The following is an 18445-nucleotide window of genomic DNA, read 5'->3' as shown; positions in this document are numbered from 1 at the left end:
GAAATATCAGAACCAATAAATACCACAGGCATCTTGAGACTTCTAGTGGAGCTTTATTCAGAATCTGCTTAGGAATATTCAATTGATTTCAGTGTTAATAATAAGTGGTTGGGTTTAAAATATTAGCTTAATCTTGCTTTGACTATTTAAACAAACACCTAGGCCAGTGATGGCGAACCTATGGCACGCGTGCCAGAGGTGGCACTCAGAGCCCTCTCTGTGGGCACAGATGTTATTGCCTTAGCACAGAGTTTGCCAGAGTTTCTTACTAGAAAGCCAGAGGGACGTGGCACTTTGCAATCAATAAGTGAGGTCTGGGTTGCAGTTTGGGCACTTGGTCTGTAAAAGGTTCTCCATCACTGACCTAGGCTGTTTGGGGCAGGCCAGAGCAGGGATGATTATCAGACAAGGAAAAGGAAGTCCTTGTGCTGTTCTTTTCTTGTCCTTATGGCGCGATCGTGAAAATTTTTTCATATAGCATGTCACTTATCCTGTCATTGTTCTGTGATTGAAATGGAATTGTCCTGTCATTTTGTATTAACAGGAGTTTGTGTTAATACAGTTCCACTTCAATGACAGGATAATGACAAGATAAGCACGATGTGTATGAAATGCTTTTGCGTGATCATGATAAGGACAGGTTAAGGATGGGAAAGCGATCCTGTCCCTGTCTGATAATTTCCAGGGGTGAATATCCATAGTAGGTCTGGTGCCTGTTTTCAGTTTGGTCGAGTCAAAGGCTTCAGTTCTAAACATGATTTTTCTGTTTTTCTATTTTTCAACAGTATCTTGTTTTTTTTCTTTTAAAAAACAAACAAAGGGAAGCCTCACTTAGAATATATAGAACTTCTAAAAACATTTTTGCTTTTAATTTTTTCTTGAGTATTAATAAAGTAGGTGCCTCTCATGCCTTTCTAGTCAATTTTTAAAAACGTTTTAAACTTAATTTTTGAATCCCTGGTTCTTTTATTTCGTCAAATATTGTTTTTTAATTTATTTTTCAATGCATGAAAAATTACATCAGCATTGGTTAACTGGAGTCTCCTTCTTTGGAGGTTTTTAAACGGAGGTTAGATGGCCATCTGTTGGGGGTTCTTTGATTGTGAGTTCCTGCAGGGGGTTGGACTGGATGATCCTTGTGGTCTCGTCCAATTCTACAATTTTGTGGTTCTGTGACAATCAGTAGTAGAGGTAGATGGCTTGCCCTTCTAGACTGCTGGTTCTAGGGTCATAAGACACATGAATGTGGCTAGTCAGGAAGTGGCTGCTGATATTTGAAGGAGAACTAAGAAACTTTATTCCGGTTTTCTTGTTTAATGAAGGTTTTCATATTAAAGAAAGGCAACATCTCTGTTAGAGCACAGCTTCTTTAGCTGTAATTATTCAGCTAAATTGATTTTTTAAAAAATGTTTCCCCCATAGCCCTCAACGCTAGTGCTAATTTCTGCTTGCTTGTTAAAGATAGTATGTAATGGCTTTTCTTAGTCTTTAATCCTGTCATTTTGGTTGCTCCAATCTAGAGAAAGTCATGAGCCCTCTAGAACTTGGCAAAATTGTTATTAGTGTCAAAAAGTCACAAGGAGTTTTGTCATTTAAAAAAAATATTGTGGTAGGAAGTACCATGTCGCTCTCCCCCCCATCCCGCCCCCCCCCCGCACAAAAGTTCGACCTTCCCCACCTCAATCTACAGTTTCATCAACCATTGTTTTTGACACTACAGATAAGTATTCTAGCTGCATGCTCCTCCTTTAATCCTCCTGTTACCTGCTGCCTATATAGTTGATATCCCAGTTTGCATTAAGCCTCAATTCTTTGTTACGTGTAGACTGGGTAGCTGTCATTTGATGTCACCATCCTGGTTGGTTAAGTGCCAGTGAGCCAGGGTTCCTATGATGGAAACTATGGCATAGTGCATACCAGGATCTTGAAGGTGCAGCTTAAGTGTGATGGAAAGAAGGGAAAGGAAAAGGAGCAACACACAACATGGTTCGTGAAAGCGTAGATGATTGTTTTTAGTTTATAAAGTTAAGGTGATTGCCCAAATTTAACCCTGGTCTTTAATAAATATATTCTATATCTATATGTAGCTATATATGGGAATATTTGAAAAGTATGCATTATTCATTTTATCTGTAAACTTGTCAACTGTCTGCTTAGGGCTTGTGGCTTCCTAAAGGAAAATATACCAGGCTGAATTAATGCCCTCGTTCTTCATAGTTTATATGTAAAACAAAACCTTGTGCTTTTAAATCATTAATCCACAGCACAACTGTTGGCTGTTAGTCATGAACCTTGTATGTAATTTACATAACTGAAATATGGAAGGATTCAGAAGGAATCTGCGCTCTCGGACTATGAAGGAATCTTTTGCATATCCCATGTTTTTCTGTATTGTGCCAAAATGAGCATTAAGACTAGATATTCTTTTCCTAATAGCATTGGTATGTTGGTTATTGTAACTAACCAGGCAGGAAGAACTGTAATCCAAAGTAAATGGAGCATGAAATGGTCTAGCTTAAGAGGTACATAGCTGATTTCAGACCTTGAAGGGGAAATGAGTAGAGATAAAGTAGTATCTGTTTTTACTACTAGTTCAAATTCCCTCCAGCCATCATGGTAGCAGAAACATGTGAGAGAAAAACATTTCCAGTTGTGGCCGATGGTGTCAAGCAAATTTCATGCACCTTAATATAGATAGGATATGAAAAATGTTTTATTAGCCATATACTGTATTTTACAACTGCAAAAACTAATCTATTCAATTATGTACTATTTTGAATGATCAAAATAGTTCTATAATGCAGGTTTTCCATTAGAAAGAAGATCCATTGGTGTATTTTTACTGAATCCCATGACTTCTGCCAGAAATCATGATCCTCCCCTATTGTTTAAACCTGAGCATCCTAAACATCTACTCCAGAGGAGTGTGAGAAATCCTTTGAAGCATGTTTTTAGTATAACAGATGTGGTGGGGAAGAAAATCCCAACTCCCCTGGGGTTGTATATAGAATTGTGTTCTGTCAAATATAAAAGTACACTATTGTATTCTGTCCTATGCCACCTTTTTTGTCCAGTCAGCCCTTAGTATCTGCAGGGGTTCTGCTCTAGAATTCCACCCCACCTCGCACAGAGGAAAAAAACTACAGGACCTCAAGTCCTGCGGTTTTCAGTGATGGCACATACACGTGCGGCTATTAGGGGCAGTTGGGCTTGCCATCTATGGATGCTTAAATCTATGGATGATAAGCCCATGGTTGGAGATGGCGGGCTATATTTGTGTTCTACAATGCTATCCTTGTACCAATTTTTATTCCTCACCCCTTTTTTGTTTTCTTTTGCAGTTCCGGGTGTTCACCGCCCCTTTCCACAAGGTGGGCTTTGCAGATTTCTGGCTCGCTGACCAGCTTAACAGTCTGGCTGTGATACTTATGGATCTCGAATACATGATTTGTTTCTATAGCTTTGAGCTCCAGTGGACAGCAAAAAATGCATTACTGGAAAATCCAGGTATGTCATTGATAAGATAGATTTAGTAACTGCCATGTGTGATCACCTGTGTGTTATACAGTTGGCCCTTGGTATCTGTGGAGAATCCGTTCTGGACCCCTCCCCTATGGATTCCAAAATGCTCAAGTCTCTATTGTCCCCAATGGCAGTGCATTCATGTGACCGCACTACCATTGGAGACAATGGGATTTATCCTCCCTTTCTCCTTTCCTCCCTCCCTCTCTCCCAGCTCTCACCAGTGGCAGATGGGTGAGTGGCCTTCTTCTCCTCCTCCTCCTTCTCCCACTTTTCCCTCCTCCTTTTCCTCCTACTTTTTCCTCCTCTTTCTCCTCCTCCTCTCATCTCTTCCTTCTCCTCCTCCCGCCTCTTCTCCCTCTCACCTCTTCTTCCTCCCATCTTTTCCTCTTCTTCCTCCTCCTCCTCCCACTTGTTCCTCCTCCCATTTTCTTCCTCCTCCTCTTCTTCCTGCTTCTTCTTCCTCCTCTTCCTCCATTGCCTCACCATGGGCTTGCCATTCATGGAGTGGTCTGGAACAGATCCCTCACAGATAGCAAGGGCCAGCTGTAATAATAACTGTACTCATACTTCGGGAATTGAAAAGAATATTAGACATTGGGTTATCCATTGACATTTTGTTTTATTTTCTTTTAGAAAATCAGGTCTGCAACACCTACGCCTATGGTGTGCGAGCAGTTGTTCAGTGCATTCCTGCTTGGTTAAGATTTGTCCAGTGCCTGCGCCGATATCGTGACACCAAACGGGCCTTTCCTCACCTGGTTAATGCTGGCAAATACTCTACCACGTTCTTCATGGTGACATTTGCAGCCCTCTACAGCACCCACAAAGGTATTGTTTTTAGAGCGATTAATTTTGATCCCAGTTTTATAACTTAAGAGCCAGCTTACAAGAGAGTTCTTAGAACTATTGATGGTATGTCATTCTTTTTGAGCTGGAGTTGGGGAATATAACTGAAGAGAATACTGTTTATATCTTAGTTAATAGCTTCTCAGTTAATAGCTCACCTTTTTTCTTTTCATTTCATTATTTTGCTATGAAATGTTAACACCTGTGATGGTACCTCAGTGAAATTGACAGTCTGTGATGCTTTTACACTAAAACAACAGTGTTTTATTTTCTATTTATTCAGAATGCTAAGTCCTCCTCCTCCTAAATTATTTATTATTTATAAAGTACTATCAGTATGTTATAGGTAGATAAACTCAGTTACGGAAGCCACAGCTCTGAGTCTGCAAGACCTGAGCAGGGCTGTTTATAACAGGTGTCTTGGAGGCCTCTCTTCCATAGGGTTGCCATAAGTTAAAGCTGACTTGATGACAGTTAACAACAAGCTTCAGTATGTACAATATTTTGCAATTTAATAATAAAAAACATCTTTCTGTTCTCAAAAAGTTTGTAATCAAAATTAATGAAAATTGGAGGCAGCATGGCATAGCGGTTTGAGCGTTGGCCTGCAACTCTGGAGACCAGGGTTTGATTCCAAGCTCAGGCATGAAACCCATTGGATGACCTTGTGCAAATCACACGCTTTCAGCCTCAAGGAAAGACAGTGGCAAGCCTCCTCTGAACAAATCTTGCCAAGAAACCCCTGATTAGGGTTGCCATAAGTTGAAAACAACTTGAAGGAACACAATAACAAACAACAACAAGATAGAGGAAGAAAGAAAATGAAAATAGGAGTGGTGAGCATAAATGAATGCAGTTCTTCATGTTTTCTGTTTCCAACACAATTGAGTTCTTGTGCCTCTACAGAGACTCCCTTCAGAGAGTTGCAGAATAGCTATACTACTTCACCCCAGTTTCTCTTTGTCTGACAGCAGACTGGCTGCCTTTAGTGTTCTCTCATTGAGTAGACTCTCCTTTGCTTCTTCTCTGTTTCTTCCTTTTTTATATTGCCTCCCAGCATTTTCCTTTTGTCACCCTCTCTTCCAACTGCCCCCCCCACCCAGTTTCTCCCTAAATCGTCCCCTTGCCCTGTCTCCCATAGCCTATGGCCTCTACTTGTCACTTTAAACATTATACTTCTTGCAGTTGCAAAGTCTGAGCCTCAGACAGTCATTCTTTGTGCTTGGTCTGCTGGTGGGAGGAGTGGAGAATTTGCCACAGCTTCCAGATTCTCAAGAACAAGATGTCCAGGCTCAAACCCCACTTTTGGGAGAAATTGCTGCAGGTCATAGAGAAGGCTGCAACCAACCAGCCACTTTTTACTGCCTTCTTTACTGTCAAAAAACCAAGGAAACCAAAGCCCTCAGCCTCCATACTGGAGCCATCATCTGTTTTGATACCCAACTCAGTCTCAGTGGAACTGCCTCCAACTCACAGGCTACTGTAGTGGCTGTAGCAGGGGAATCAGTCTCAACTTCATCCCTGCAACTGGCTCACTTCAGTTACTCCAGGCCCTGTAGGAAGACAGCAGCCTCACCTGACGAATATCTGACTACCAAAGAAGGTAGACCTGAGACTGAAGGAGAATTTCAAACACTGGAATCATCAGGCTGCTCAGCTTCATCCTAGGCACCCAATCAGATGCTGACATCATCTGCATCTATGCTCCTCCTTCACAAACACCCTTGGTATCCACTGGGGTTTGGTTCCAGGATCCCATATGGATATCAAAATTCCTGGATGCTCAAACCCCATTATATACAGTAGTGGAGTTAAATGATGCCCATTATATAAAATGGCAAAAACACAGCTTGCTTTTTGGAATTGTTTTAAATATATATATATTTTAAGCCATGATGTTGAATCTGGATACAGAAGGCCAGTTTTACTTACACAGCCGGTACCGATGGAACCCTTTCTACTATCAGCCATGCTTGACCCACTGGTCCAGACCACAATGGTTCCACAGGCAGGAGACACAACCACTTTGGCACTCCCATTTCTGACACCCCAGGCTACCAACTTCCCTAGGCAATAGGAATTCTCAAAACCTGTTGTCAAGAAATTCTTCAGAGACCAAGCACACCTCTATCCACTGGTGATGGCTCTTACACTTCCTTGGTCACTATCTCTGGTACTTTCCCAACTGATACATAAAACCTTTGGGCCCCTCCCCACAATTGACAAGTGGCTACTTACATGGAAGGTAGCTTTTCTTATAGCAGACCACAGTCACCTCAGCAAGGAAAATCGCCAAGTTCATGGTCTTATGGTCTAATAAACCCTATCCCATTTTCCACCAGGATAAGGTGTCCTCCAACCAAACATTGCCGTCCTCCCTAAGTTTGTGTCACAGTTCCATCCCAATCAGGACATTGTCCTCCCTATGTTCTACCCATAACCGATCTCACCTCTGGAAAGGTCCCTACACTTCCTTGATTTCTATATTGAACACATGACAGCACTTTGTCATATGGACTACCTCTTCAACTCTTATGAGGATCCAAAGAAGGGACAACATGTTCCACCCAGCATTGCTCTGGCTGGATCATGCAAACCATCAGACTTGCCTGTAAATTACCCAAGCAGCCAATCCTAACTGGCCTAAGACAAAACTCAACTGGAGTGGAAACTTCTTCAGCTGCACTACTCCATGCTATTCCCCTACCAGAACTCTGCAGGGCTGGTACCTGATCACAACTGCCCTCTTTCACCCACTACTACAGGCTGGACTGCAGAGCCAGGGCTGATTCCAATTTCAGGCGGGTTATATTCTCTTTCATTCTCCGGTGATCTGATCCATCCAATCAGGTCACTGTCACACAGTTGTGTGAGGCACAGAGACCACAAAGAAGAAGGACAGGTTCCTTACCTGTAACTGTGGTTCTTCAAGCGGTCATCTGTGCCCTCACACATATCTGCCCACCCTCCCCCTTTTCAGGTTCCTGGCCACTACTTGGAAGACATAAAAACTATGGAGAAGTAGTTTGATGGGCAGGGATATGTGCAGTAGGCAGGAGGGGGCAAGTCTTTCTGCCAAGCTGCTTAATTCTGGAACTTTCTGAAGGGAGTCTCTGCACAAGCACAAGAATCTAATTGTGTGAGGGCACAGATGACCACTCAAAGAACCCTTGTTGCAGGTAAGCAACTTGTCATATATACATTTATATTAGGATATGCAAAATGAATTCTGCATCTCTTAAATCTTGGTACTGGAAGAGAGTTGTTTGCTTGTTTCTGGTTGGATACGTTTGTTTTTATGGTCTTCTTAAGGGTATATAATATTTTTAGGAAAACCTGTGAAGCATCATGATGCATACATATAACTTCCAGTTTTAAGGGGGAAATGTGAATGAGAAGGTGATGTCAAGATGGTGGGAGATCCTTTTACACATGTATATTTGCTAAGAACAGTGAGAATTCAGATAACAGATATGTGGGGAAATATATCAGTGTTTCCAGAAAATGTGAAGTAGTTACTATCCTTTAGATGTTGGACAGTTGTACTGCATTAATCTGGAACAAGACCATAATCTTATCAATATAGAGGCAGGTGCCCAGTGCTAGAAAAGTGCCTCTTGATTTTCATGCATGATTGTTATTGTATTGCATTTTTTTAAACTCAGGATGATAGGAAATTGCTTCCAAGTCATTAATCTACAGAGTGAGGTCTCTGAACCATCATGTGCCGACATCTCCGTGGAAACCACAATGATTTGCTTTTGTGCTTTTTGCAGAAGAATAAAGCTTTTAGTTCCTTATGCTTCAGGCAGCCCTGATGTCTGTCTTTGTTCTTTTCCCTTCAACTCCCATGTCAGACAAGAGGTTTTAGTCTGTTCTCAAACACATGCTGATTTGGGCACATACAGGTTGAGTCTCAGTTATTTGAAATGCTTATTTGAAGTGCTTGAAATATTTGGGATTTGGGATTTTTTAATTTTTTTTGGAATATCTGTAGTTGCATATACATACATAATGAGATACCCTGAAGATGGGACTCGAGCCCAATCATAAAGTTCATTTATGTTTTGTGTACACCTTATACACATAGCCTGAAGGTAATTTTATACAATATTTTATATAATTGTGTGTATGAAACAAAGTTTATGTATGATGAACCATCAGAAAGCAAAAGTGTGACTATCTCAACCACCCATGAAAAAAGTTTTGGTTTTTTGAATATTTTGATTTTGGAATTCCAGATAAGGGAGACATAACCTGTATTGGTGAGAGTGCATATTTTATTCATTTATAGGTATACCAGAAACTGAGTTTGAGGGCCTGCAGATTCTGCGGTGCTGTTGCTGCTGCTGTTTTTGTTGGTGCTGGCAGCAGTGTTGTTGTTGTTAATGTAACTACTACCACCACTCTAGGAAGCTTCTAATTGTCTTCTTTTTATAGAGAAAAGTAGGTTCACTATGGAACCTTAGAGGATTGGTAGCTGAAAAAATCTTATAAAATCCAAATATTGATACAGAATTTGGGAGATATTTGCATACGAACTGTACTGTTAAAGTTAATGTTAATCATGTGAAAGATTACACAATATCGCATGAGGAGTAGTGAATTATAAGGTTCTGCACTGAAGAAAAATATTCAATATGGAACCTGCCTTTTTTATTCAGTGCTGGTGCAGGATTGCCTCTGCTCCAAAGATCATTGTGCTTCACCTTGGCTCTGAGGCAGAAGCTCACACTGCATCACTTTCTCTGGTATATTCCTCATTAATTGATGCAGAGAATCAATAGACACCTATAAGTTTGTTTGTTTTTTAATGTCAGAATTGGATTAGGTTTGCAGGCTTTATACCTTAAGGGGGGTGTGTGTGTGTGTTTGTGTGAATAGAGTGGAGTCTGCCCAATGACAATGTGTGGCCCACATATGTACAACCCTCCATTGGTCATTTTGTAGCCTCCCAATTTTTTTAATTAATTTTTGTTAAAATCCCAAGGGTTTTTCCCACACAAAACCCCGCAGAGTTAGCCCCAGGAAAGGCCATTTTTCCAAAAGAAAGTGACATAGAAGTTGGAAAAAGGAGTCCTTCCTTGAGCCAAAAAGGGCTAGGTGGGAAATATGGTCTCCCCACCTCCCCCAATAACTCTAAGTGTGCATTATGGGACATTTAGGGGCTAAAAATGATGAAAATGTTGTGTTGGGCTGGGGGAGTGTGCCCCTTGAAGATCACTGCGTGAGCAATGCAATTGCTTGTTCCTACTCTAGGTAAATGGCAAGATTCAAGAATAAATGCACATGTTAGGAACAGGCTTTCTGATGAATGTCTAGCCATCCTCCCAATTTTGAAGCTACAGAGCTGGACAGAGATTATCCTGGTAGTTGTAAAGTGACCTCTGCTACTTCTTTCTCTTCATAATTAGGAGGAAGAGTATAAGTGCTTCAAGCAGCAGCATGGCCAAGGTTCCCAGAGAACTGTGTTTATTGGGGCCAAACCAGCAAAAATGCTTCTCCATCCTTGCTGGCCCTTCTTTCAGGCTGCCTTCAAGAGATGATGTCCAATTGAGTTCAGTCCCCATTGGCTCTTTCCAAAGGAAACATCATTGGGAAGACTTACAGTCTGTCCTCCACCACATCCACAGATTCCTTATCCACGGAATCAACCATCCACAGTTTGAAAATATTTTTAAAAGTATAAATTACTCTTCAAGTAATATAATTGGTCTTTTAACATATGTTGTACGTATTTAGCATTGCTTACATTAAATCAGGATTTTCTGCAAGTTCTTAAGCATTTCAAATGTTGAGTCTTAAAAAGTTTGGGGCCTATTACTAACTTGCCTTCAAAATGTAATGATTGAACAGTTATTTTAAAAAAATATTTAATTGAAAAATATTGAATTGAATTTCTCCTGATGTGAGACCCAAGGCAGCCACAACAGGAATTAAAACAACATGACTGAATGACTAGACTTAGGCAGGTAAGGAGATTGTGTCAGCTATCTTCAGTGCCACTCTTTAATTAAGGTTCAAGGTTGGTATTTTTCTCTTAGATATAAATGGATTTGGACTCTGGATGTCAAGAAACATAAAGATTTGAGGCACAGGTTGTCTTCAAATAGTGCAAAACTTGGAAAATCTCCCTCACTAGGAGCAATAATTTCCATTTATGAAGTATGTTTTTTTTTGGGGGGGGGGTGTTATAATTGAAAAGCCCTTATCATCCGTTGAGTCTTTCATGCTGTGCTCATCAATATTCCAGGCTTATCTATGTTCCCACAGCTTTCTGATATGCGAGAAACTAGGTATAATCTTATGTATCCTACTTTGGAGCCAACAGTGAAAACATCAGGGTAGCACATATAAGGAAGCATCCCATGCCATTGACATATAATAACCTGCAGAAACATAAAGCAACATGAAATTGGGAAATCGGCTCTTTGGTGTTAAAAATGGGTGTGCTTCCGAAGGGGCATTCGTGTGAAAATAAGGGGGAAGGGTACCTTGTTGCTTACTGCCAGAATTGCGTAAAGGACAGATCTGTAATGGTTGCTGTGGTAACAGAAGTATGTTCATTATTTTTTAAAAGCACCCCCTCCCCAATGCGCTTATATTCCAGTTGCTGACTTCTGGGAAAAGTGGAGACGCTTAACAGTTAGCCTAGAAAGCAATAATCCTCTCTTAGAAGGTCAGGTTTTTGTTGGTTGCCATCATCCCTTTGTGTGAGAGCTGCTGAACATGTTGCCACCGTTTTGATGATATTGTTTTCCTTGACTGATTTTTGTAGTCAAGGAAAATTCTGGCTCCCTTCCAGAGTATGAATCTCTTGCTTATAATTTTATGTAGATTTAGCTGGATGCTTTCTCCTGCAGAACAGAGTTTTGAACAGACACATCAGACACTTTGTGTAAATTGCCTTGCCGGTGGCTGTAATCCAAACCCTTTGAGTGCAATTGTGATTGAAATCAGCAGGACGTGTTTCATATAATATCTAGGACTTGCTTCATATAATATCTTCAGATCTAGGATTTTAGAATTTTTTTACTTACACGAAGATGATTGCTATTTGTCTTGATTTCAGTACTATGTTTCTTCAGATGGGTACTTTGCAGATTTTAATGTTCCAGCCTGAAAAATTCTTAACCAAGGTTGCAGCGCATTTTCCCTACTCAGTGCTATTGCTAAAATAATAAGTGTAACATGAATATCAGTGATCCAAAATTCTTATCTGATATTAATGTGTTGTATTTTTATTCCCCACTATCCCGAGCAGCAGAAAGTTACAGAGTAGCCTCATATACTGTACTGAAATATAGCTAGGAATTCTGAGTCCCAGAAGACTCAGAAGGAGAGCTGTGCATCAGATAAATAAATAATATCTGTTGGGAAATATACTGGTGTGGAGCATGTAGGCACTTAGACAAGCAGTCATAGCCCACAGCCACATTTAGAGTAAAGAAGTCCCAAATCACCAAGTCAGGCAGAAATGTCTGTGACAGTAAATCACCCAGGTTTGCATGAAAAAAGTACCAGCTTCAGTCCCTGGCAATTTCCAGCTAAGGCTAGGAAAGGTTCCTGCCTAAAATTCTGGAGAGTTGCAGTTTGTTAGTGAGAATGTTCCAGTAAATGAAATAATGGTGTGATTTGGTATGAGACATCCTGTGTTTCCAGTCAGGATAGATAGGACTTTTTAACTCATAGCAATTTAAATTGTCAAGAAAAAAATGGCAATTTGAATTGTCAATTTTAAGTAGTTTCCTGTTTGCTTTTTCAATTTTACTAAACAAATCGGTAAAGCTAGCCACGAAACCTTATCAGTTTAGAACTAAGTAGATTATTGTTTGGACAGCTTGAAGCTCATAACCATATCTTGTATCACTCGTGCATTGGGTACATTTTGTTTCCTTACTTGTTACTCTTTATTTATATTTTTATTTTATTTATTTTGCATATAGCTTCTCTGATATGACTACCAGCCATGACAGTTTGTGAAACTAATTGTGGGAACATAGTAACTTACTCAACTGAAAAACTTGCTTGACATCATCTTCCCAATGTTGCTGCTTTCTGGAAGATTAGGATTTTAAAAGCAAAACAAAATTAAAGAGAGATTTCATAGTCATTGAACACAATTCTGGGGGCAGAAAAACAGCAGGAAAATTGATGACTCAAGTATTTCTCTTTGGAAATATTTTTGATGAACACATAAGTCAAAAGCCCTTGTGTTCCTGGCTCAGTTTTCGCTTGCTCTTCCAGCATGCATAAAAGACTTCTTAGTGGTGTGTAGGTAGATGGGTTGAGAGGACCATTTGTGCTCTGAAATATCAGGAGTTATTAGATTATTTTGGGGAAAAGCAAAAACATTGACTTCAATTACTGAAGATGAAAGCCCAGTTTTGCCAATTTTCTTACAACTCCTTTTTTAAAAAATAAAATAATGTTTCATTGTAATGGAAAGGGTTAGATGCTATCAAATTTCTGGCAGGTGCGGGGAACATAGAATAACTTAGGATAATGAGCCAAAAATAAATTAAAATAAAATAAAAAAGATTTTTTTGGACACAAAATAGACTTTGGGAAAAGGAAAAATAAGGAATAAAGAATACTAACAATAATTTACTCTGTCGCTTTTTACTTTTCCGTAGTATATATCGCTGGTGCTTGAGCCAACTTCATTCAGATTGTTTGAATCTATTGATTCCAGATTAGTTCTAATATACAACCATTTAGCTGCTTAAGTTTATTATTATATGAAGTCACTCTATACAGAGTCTCCTGTGTTATGACAGATTGGGATCATCCCTTATAAACACATGTTGTTGACTGCCATCAAGTTGACTAACTCATGGAGACCCTATGAATGAGAAACCACGAAGTCACCCTATCATAGCTTCCCTGATTGAGTCTATCCATGTGGAATGTGGTCTTCCTCTTTTCTTATTACCTTCCACTTTACCAAACACCATTGTCTTTTCTAGTCACGTCTTCTCATGATATATTCAAAGTATGACAATTCTTTGTTCAGCTGTTTGGTCAGTTTTGTTCAGTTTGAACTGTGTGCAAGTTTGGATGAAATCAGTAAGATCCCAAAGTCTTTAATAAAAAGCCATGTTTTCTCATGACACCAGAACGATGTTTGTAATCCAGCAGGGCTCACTGTAGAATATTGGCTTCACATGTGGTACTGTGCTATGCTGAGCCATTTAACATCTCTGGACCTACTGTAGAGCAACTGAAGTCCTTCACCCACAGTCCTTCCATGCCTGAAGGTTAGCCAGAGCAGGATCACCAAAAATGTGTAGCTACGTCCCTGTAGTCAGACACGAAGGTCTACAAGTGTGTCCTCCAGAGGTGTCAGTGCTTGATGTAATCTTGTATCCAGCTACATGTATGCACCTGTTTATACCACTAATAGGATGCTAGCTTGTGTGTGCTTTTTGCATGTATCATACAGGAGGGAACAGATGTACCTGCAGTACAGTACATGGAGTGCTTTTTGCATGTAGCGTACAGGAGGGAGCAGATGTACCTGCAGTACAGTACATGGAGTGCTTTTTGCATGTAGCGTACAGGAGGGAGCAGATGTACCTGCAGTACAGTACATGCAGTGCTTTTTGCATGTAGCGTACAGGAGGGAGCAGATGTACCTGCAGTACAGTACATGCAGTGCTTTTTGCATGCAGCGAACAGGAGGGAGCAGATGTACCTGCAGTACAGTACATGCAGTGCTTTTTGCATGTAGCGTACAGGAGGGAACAGATGTACCTGCAGTACAGTACATGCAGTGCTTTTTGCATGCAGCGTACAGGAGGGAGAAGATGTACTTGCAGTACAGTACATGCAGTGCTTTTTGCATGTAGCATACAGGAGGGAGCAGATGTACCTGTAGTACAGTACATGCAGAGTCTCAGCTGTTGAGAGCCACACAAAGGAGTGAGTAGATCTGCTTCAGAACTGCACTTGGCCAGTAAGCAGGAAAGGAAGAAATTGGACAAAAGTGGATAAAGTTGCAGAGTGAGCAGATACTAAAGAAGAAATTAACAAAACATTGTGAGGAATGTACCCATGGAGCTAGAGAAAAATACACTGAAAGAGCTCATAAAAAGGGACATCTTGAAATGAGGGTGAAGAAGTTCAGAATCTCCTTTTGCCAGAAAAATTTATTGCATAATTTTGTTTCCAAGGCTGGAATCAGATTTCTCTGCTCCTTTCCTCACTTGATGAAATCTCCGTTACTTTGTGCCAAAGCTTACAAGAAAGAACACTGACCATTTTATGATGTATTAGTCCTTCCTCAGGGCTTTTCCTGCAAGACTTTGGGAGAAATGGGAGTAACTATTGCTCAAGCTTCTTTGGAGAAGAGAGTCATGTTTGAAAGCATGCAGCCATAGGAGGATTTATACGTTAAATGCTTTTGCATGTTTTGAAGAGAGGGCTGACTCTTTTTGCAGAGAGGCACAGTACTGTTTTTTCTTGCTTTTTGTAAATTTTGTAAACTCACAAACTTACATTTTTTTATGTTCTATTGTAAAAGATGCAGTCGGCAGGACAATGACCTCTGATTAACATGTCTTGTTTTGGAGTGTGATCAATTTCCTCCTGGTTTCCAGCATAAATTCATTCAGTTTCTTCTTCTTCAGCCTCTGTAGTCAAAGCATATACTTGGATTAATAATAATAATAATAAAATTTTATTTCTATACCGCTATTCCAGCGATCACAGCGGTGTACATCAAAGAGTAAGACAATTGAAACATTAGCATGAAATAATACAAAGTTAATAATTAAGAACAGTTAAAAAAAAAAAAAACCTAACAACACCCTATACAAGTGGCTGTGTAGAATGGAATACACAAAAACATTGCCACGGGGAAAAGAATGACCACAAGGCTCACGGGGGGAAAGCCTGGCAGAACAAAAAAGTCTTCAAGTTCTTCTTGAAAGCATCGAGGGAGGTGGAAGTACGGAGCTCATTGGGGAGGGAGTTCCAGAGCTGAGGGGCTGAAATAGAGAAAGCCCTCTGAGGTGATACATATCGAGCGTTTGGAACTCTTAAAAGATGTCTTTCACCCGACCTGAGAGTGCGGGGCGGATTGTATGGGGAGAGGCGGTCCTCCAGGTACCCTGGGCCCAAGCCATTTAGGGCTTTATAGGTGATAACCAACACCTTGTATTCGGCCCGGAAGCGAATAGGCAGCCAATGGAGATCTTTTAGGACTGATGTTATATGGTTGGCCCTGGAACATCCAGTAACCAGCCAAGCAGCCATATTCTGCACTAATTGAAGCTTCCGGGTTTGGTACAAGGGTTGCCCAATGTAAAGCGCATTACAGAAATCTAATCGAGAGGTTACCAGAGCATGTATAACGGTCTCAAGGTCCCCCCGGCCAAGGAAGGGTCGCAGTTGGCGTATCAGCCGAAGCTGATAACAGGTGCTCCTGACCGCCGCATCCACCTGAGCAGTAAGGTGAAGCGATGAGTCCAGAAGCACCCCCAAACTGCGAACAGAGTCCTTCACAGGAAGCGTGACCCCATTTAGGACAGGTGGAAAAATTTTCTTACCCAGACCAGGAGAGCCAATCACCAGTACTTCCGTTTTCTCTGGATTCAGGCTGAGTCTGTTTTCCCTCATCCAGCCCATTACCGACTCCAAGCAAGCATTAAGAGGAGAGATGCCATCCTTAGTTACTGCATCAGACGGAGACATAGAGAAAACTATTTGGGTGTCATCAGTGTACTGATAACACCACGCCCCGTGTCTCTGGATGATCTCTCCCAGCGGCTTCATGTAAATGTTAAAAAGCATAGGGGACAAAATCGCTCCCTGAGGGACCCCAGATGTCAGGGCCTTCCTATCGGAGCGACAGTCCCCCAGCTCCACCATCTGGAATCTGCCCGAGAGCTAGGAATGGAACCACTGCAAAGCAGAGCCCCCGATACCCAACTCCCTCAGGCGACCCAGAAGGATACCATGGTCGATGGTATCGAAGGCCGCTGAAATGTCCAAGAGCACTAACAGGGACACGCTCCCCCTGTCCATACCCAGACGGAGATCATCAACTAAGGCGACCATAGCAGTCTCAACTCCATAGCCCGCCCGGAAGCCGGTTTGAAATGGGTCCAGATAATCCGTCTCATCCAAGATTCCTTGAAGCTGAAAGGCAACTGCCCTCTCGATCACCTCTCGATTAAGGTTATATGGATCGGTTTTTCCTGAAGTCATATTAATGTTATTTAGTTAGCATGTTAATAGCTAAATATCCTTTCAGACTGAGTCCAGTTCCACCGTTAGTCACAGTGCTACTCATAGTTGCCATCTGCTGTACCTTAGTAGCTTGTTGAGTGCCTTCTGACCTGGGAGCATCATCTTCTGGCACAATCTGTTGTTTCCTTTTGGATTGTCACACTATAGGTTTTTGTAGTAAAAGATCTTCAAAAGAAAGTTTACTGTGTCTTTGCAGTACTAATAAGTGTTAACTATGGTGCCACTGCTGTTGTCTCTGGGAGACCCTCAGCTAGTATTACATACACACCTGCTGCTGCTGTTGTCATTTCTATTCAACCAGTCCAGCAAGCCCGCAGTCTTGGTTTTATCTTTGACTCTTCTCTGTCGTGTATCCCTCAGATCCAGACCACAGCCAAGGCTTGTAGATTCTTTTTGTACAATATTGCCAAAATCCGACCATATCTCTCTGCCTCCACTGCCAAGATCCTGGTCCATGCCCTAGTGATCTCACGACTTGATTACTGCAACGTCTTCCTGGCTGGGCTTCTTCTTTCTCACCTCCGTCCTTTAATCTCTGTCCAGCGTTCAGCTGCACACATTATCACTTCCACCCACCGCTCTGACCACATCTCTCCTGTGTTGGCATCCCTTCACTGGCTCCCCCTCCCTTTCCGCATTCAGTATAAGCTCCTGCTGTCGACATTTAAAGCCCTCCATGGACTGGCCCCTCCTTACTTATCAGACCTTTCTCCTCACCTTCCCACCAGGGCCCTCCGTTCTGGTAGTCAAGGTCTGCTATCTCAGCCCAGGATTTCCTCTGCCCCATCCCGGATTCGCCCCTTTTCACTTGCTGCCCCTCACTCCTGGAACCTTCTTCCCCCACAAGCAAGAGCCATCACTTCTTTAACCAGCTTCAAAACGGAGTTGAAAACCATCCTGTTCAGAGAAGCCTTCCCAGGCATTGCATAATTGTCGCTTACCATCTGATGTTCTTTTGGTGCCTGTTTATCAAACCATTTCCTGTATTGCTATGTATTGTATATGTATTATCCTACTTGAGAGTATGTATTTTCCCTGGATGAAGATTAACCATCCATTAAGAACCCAAGCCCTCCCTCCAGTCCATCTGCCTTGGTCCAGGCCTCTGAGGTAGAGAGGAACTGCTGGACCTCTTACCCTTTCCCTCCACCACTTCCTTCTCCTTCTGTGTCATGTCTTTTTAGATTGTAAGCCCGAGGGCAGGGAACCGTCTAACTAAAAAGATTGTATGTACAGCGCTGTGTAAATTTACAGTGCTTCATAAATAAAGGATAATAATAATAATAATAATAATAATAATAATAATAATAATAATAATAATAATAGCAGCAGCAGCTGTTTGGCAGATTTAGTCTGGCTCCTCAGCAAAAGCCTGTCTGACATGGGAGACCGTACCAGCAGCACTGCTGCCTTCAGCATAGCCTCTTGCCTCAGAGCAGCACATAATCCCACCACCAAGAAAAGCCTCAGTAATGAACCACATGTAAGCTGGTTGGAGTTCTTTGAAGGCAGAGCAAACTGCAAGTGTATCAAGTATAGAAGAATTTGCATTCTTTACTATGTTTTGATGTTAGCAAGATGCCGATAAAAGTTCTTGTAAGGCTGTTTGTTACGGGTAACATGGGGCAATAATTCTTCAGCATATTGTTCCCAAGTCCTTTAATTATATTTTACTCTTTCACCTTTCATCCAAGAAATGTAACCTATAACTGAACTGCATATAGTTTGGCACTCTTGGATAAATGCAAAGCTTCTGACTTGGTAATTGGTAATACATAGAAGATTAATGTTAAGCCAGAAAGCCTGTTATCTTACTATA

The 18445-nt window shown here is 41.3% G+C and overlaps 1 protein-coding gene across 1 annotated transcript in view; it reads left to right on the top strand.

Moving 5' to 3' along the window:
* Positions 1-18445, top strand: part of XPR1 (xenotropic and polytropic retrovirus receptor 1) — a 133332-nt gene that overhangs the window by 87857 nt on the left and 27030 nt on the right. The window contains exons 10-11 of the mRNA XM_089515910.1: positions 3342-3507; positions 4159-4353. Coding sequence (XP_089372036.1) covers positions 3342-3507; positions 4159-4353 — 361 coding nt within the window. The remainder of the gene's footprint in view (positions 1-3341; positions 3508-4158; positions 4354-18445) is intronic.

This window comes from Sceloporus occidentalis, unplaced genomic scaffold (genome assembly GCF_023333645.1).
Source record: "Sceloporus occidentalis isolate IW3139 unplaced genomic scaffold, rSceOcc1.0.p SCAF_3, whole genome shotgun sequence".
Classification (NCBI taxonomy): domain Eukaryota; kingdom Metazoa; phylum Chordata; class Lepidosauria; order Squamata; family Phrynosomatidae; genus Sceloporus; species Sceloporus occidentalis.
This window is presented reverse-complemented; position numbering and strand designations above follow the sequence as displayed.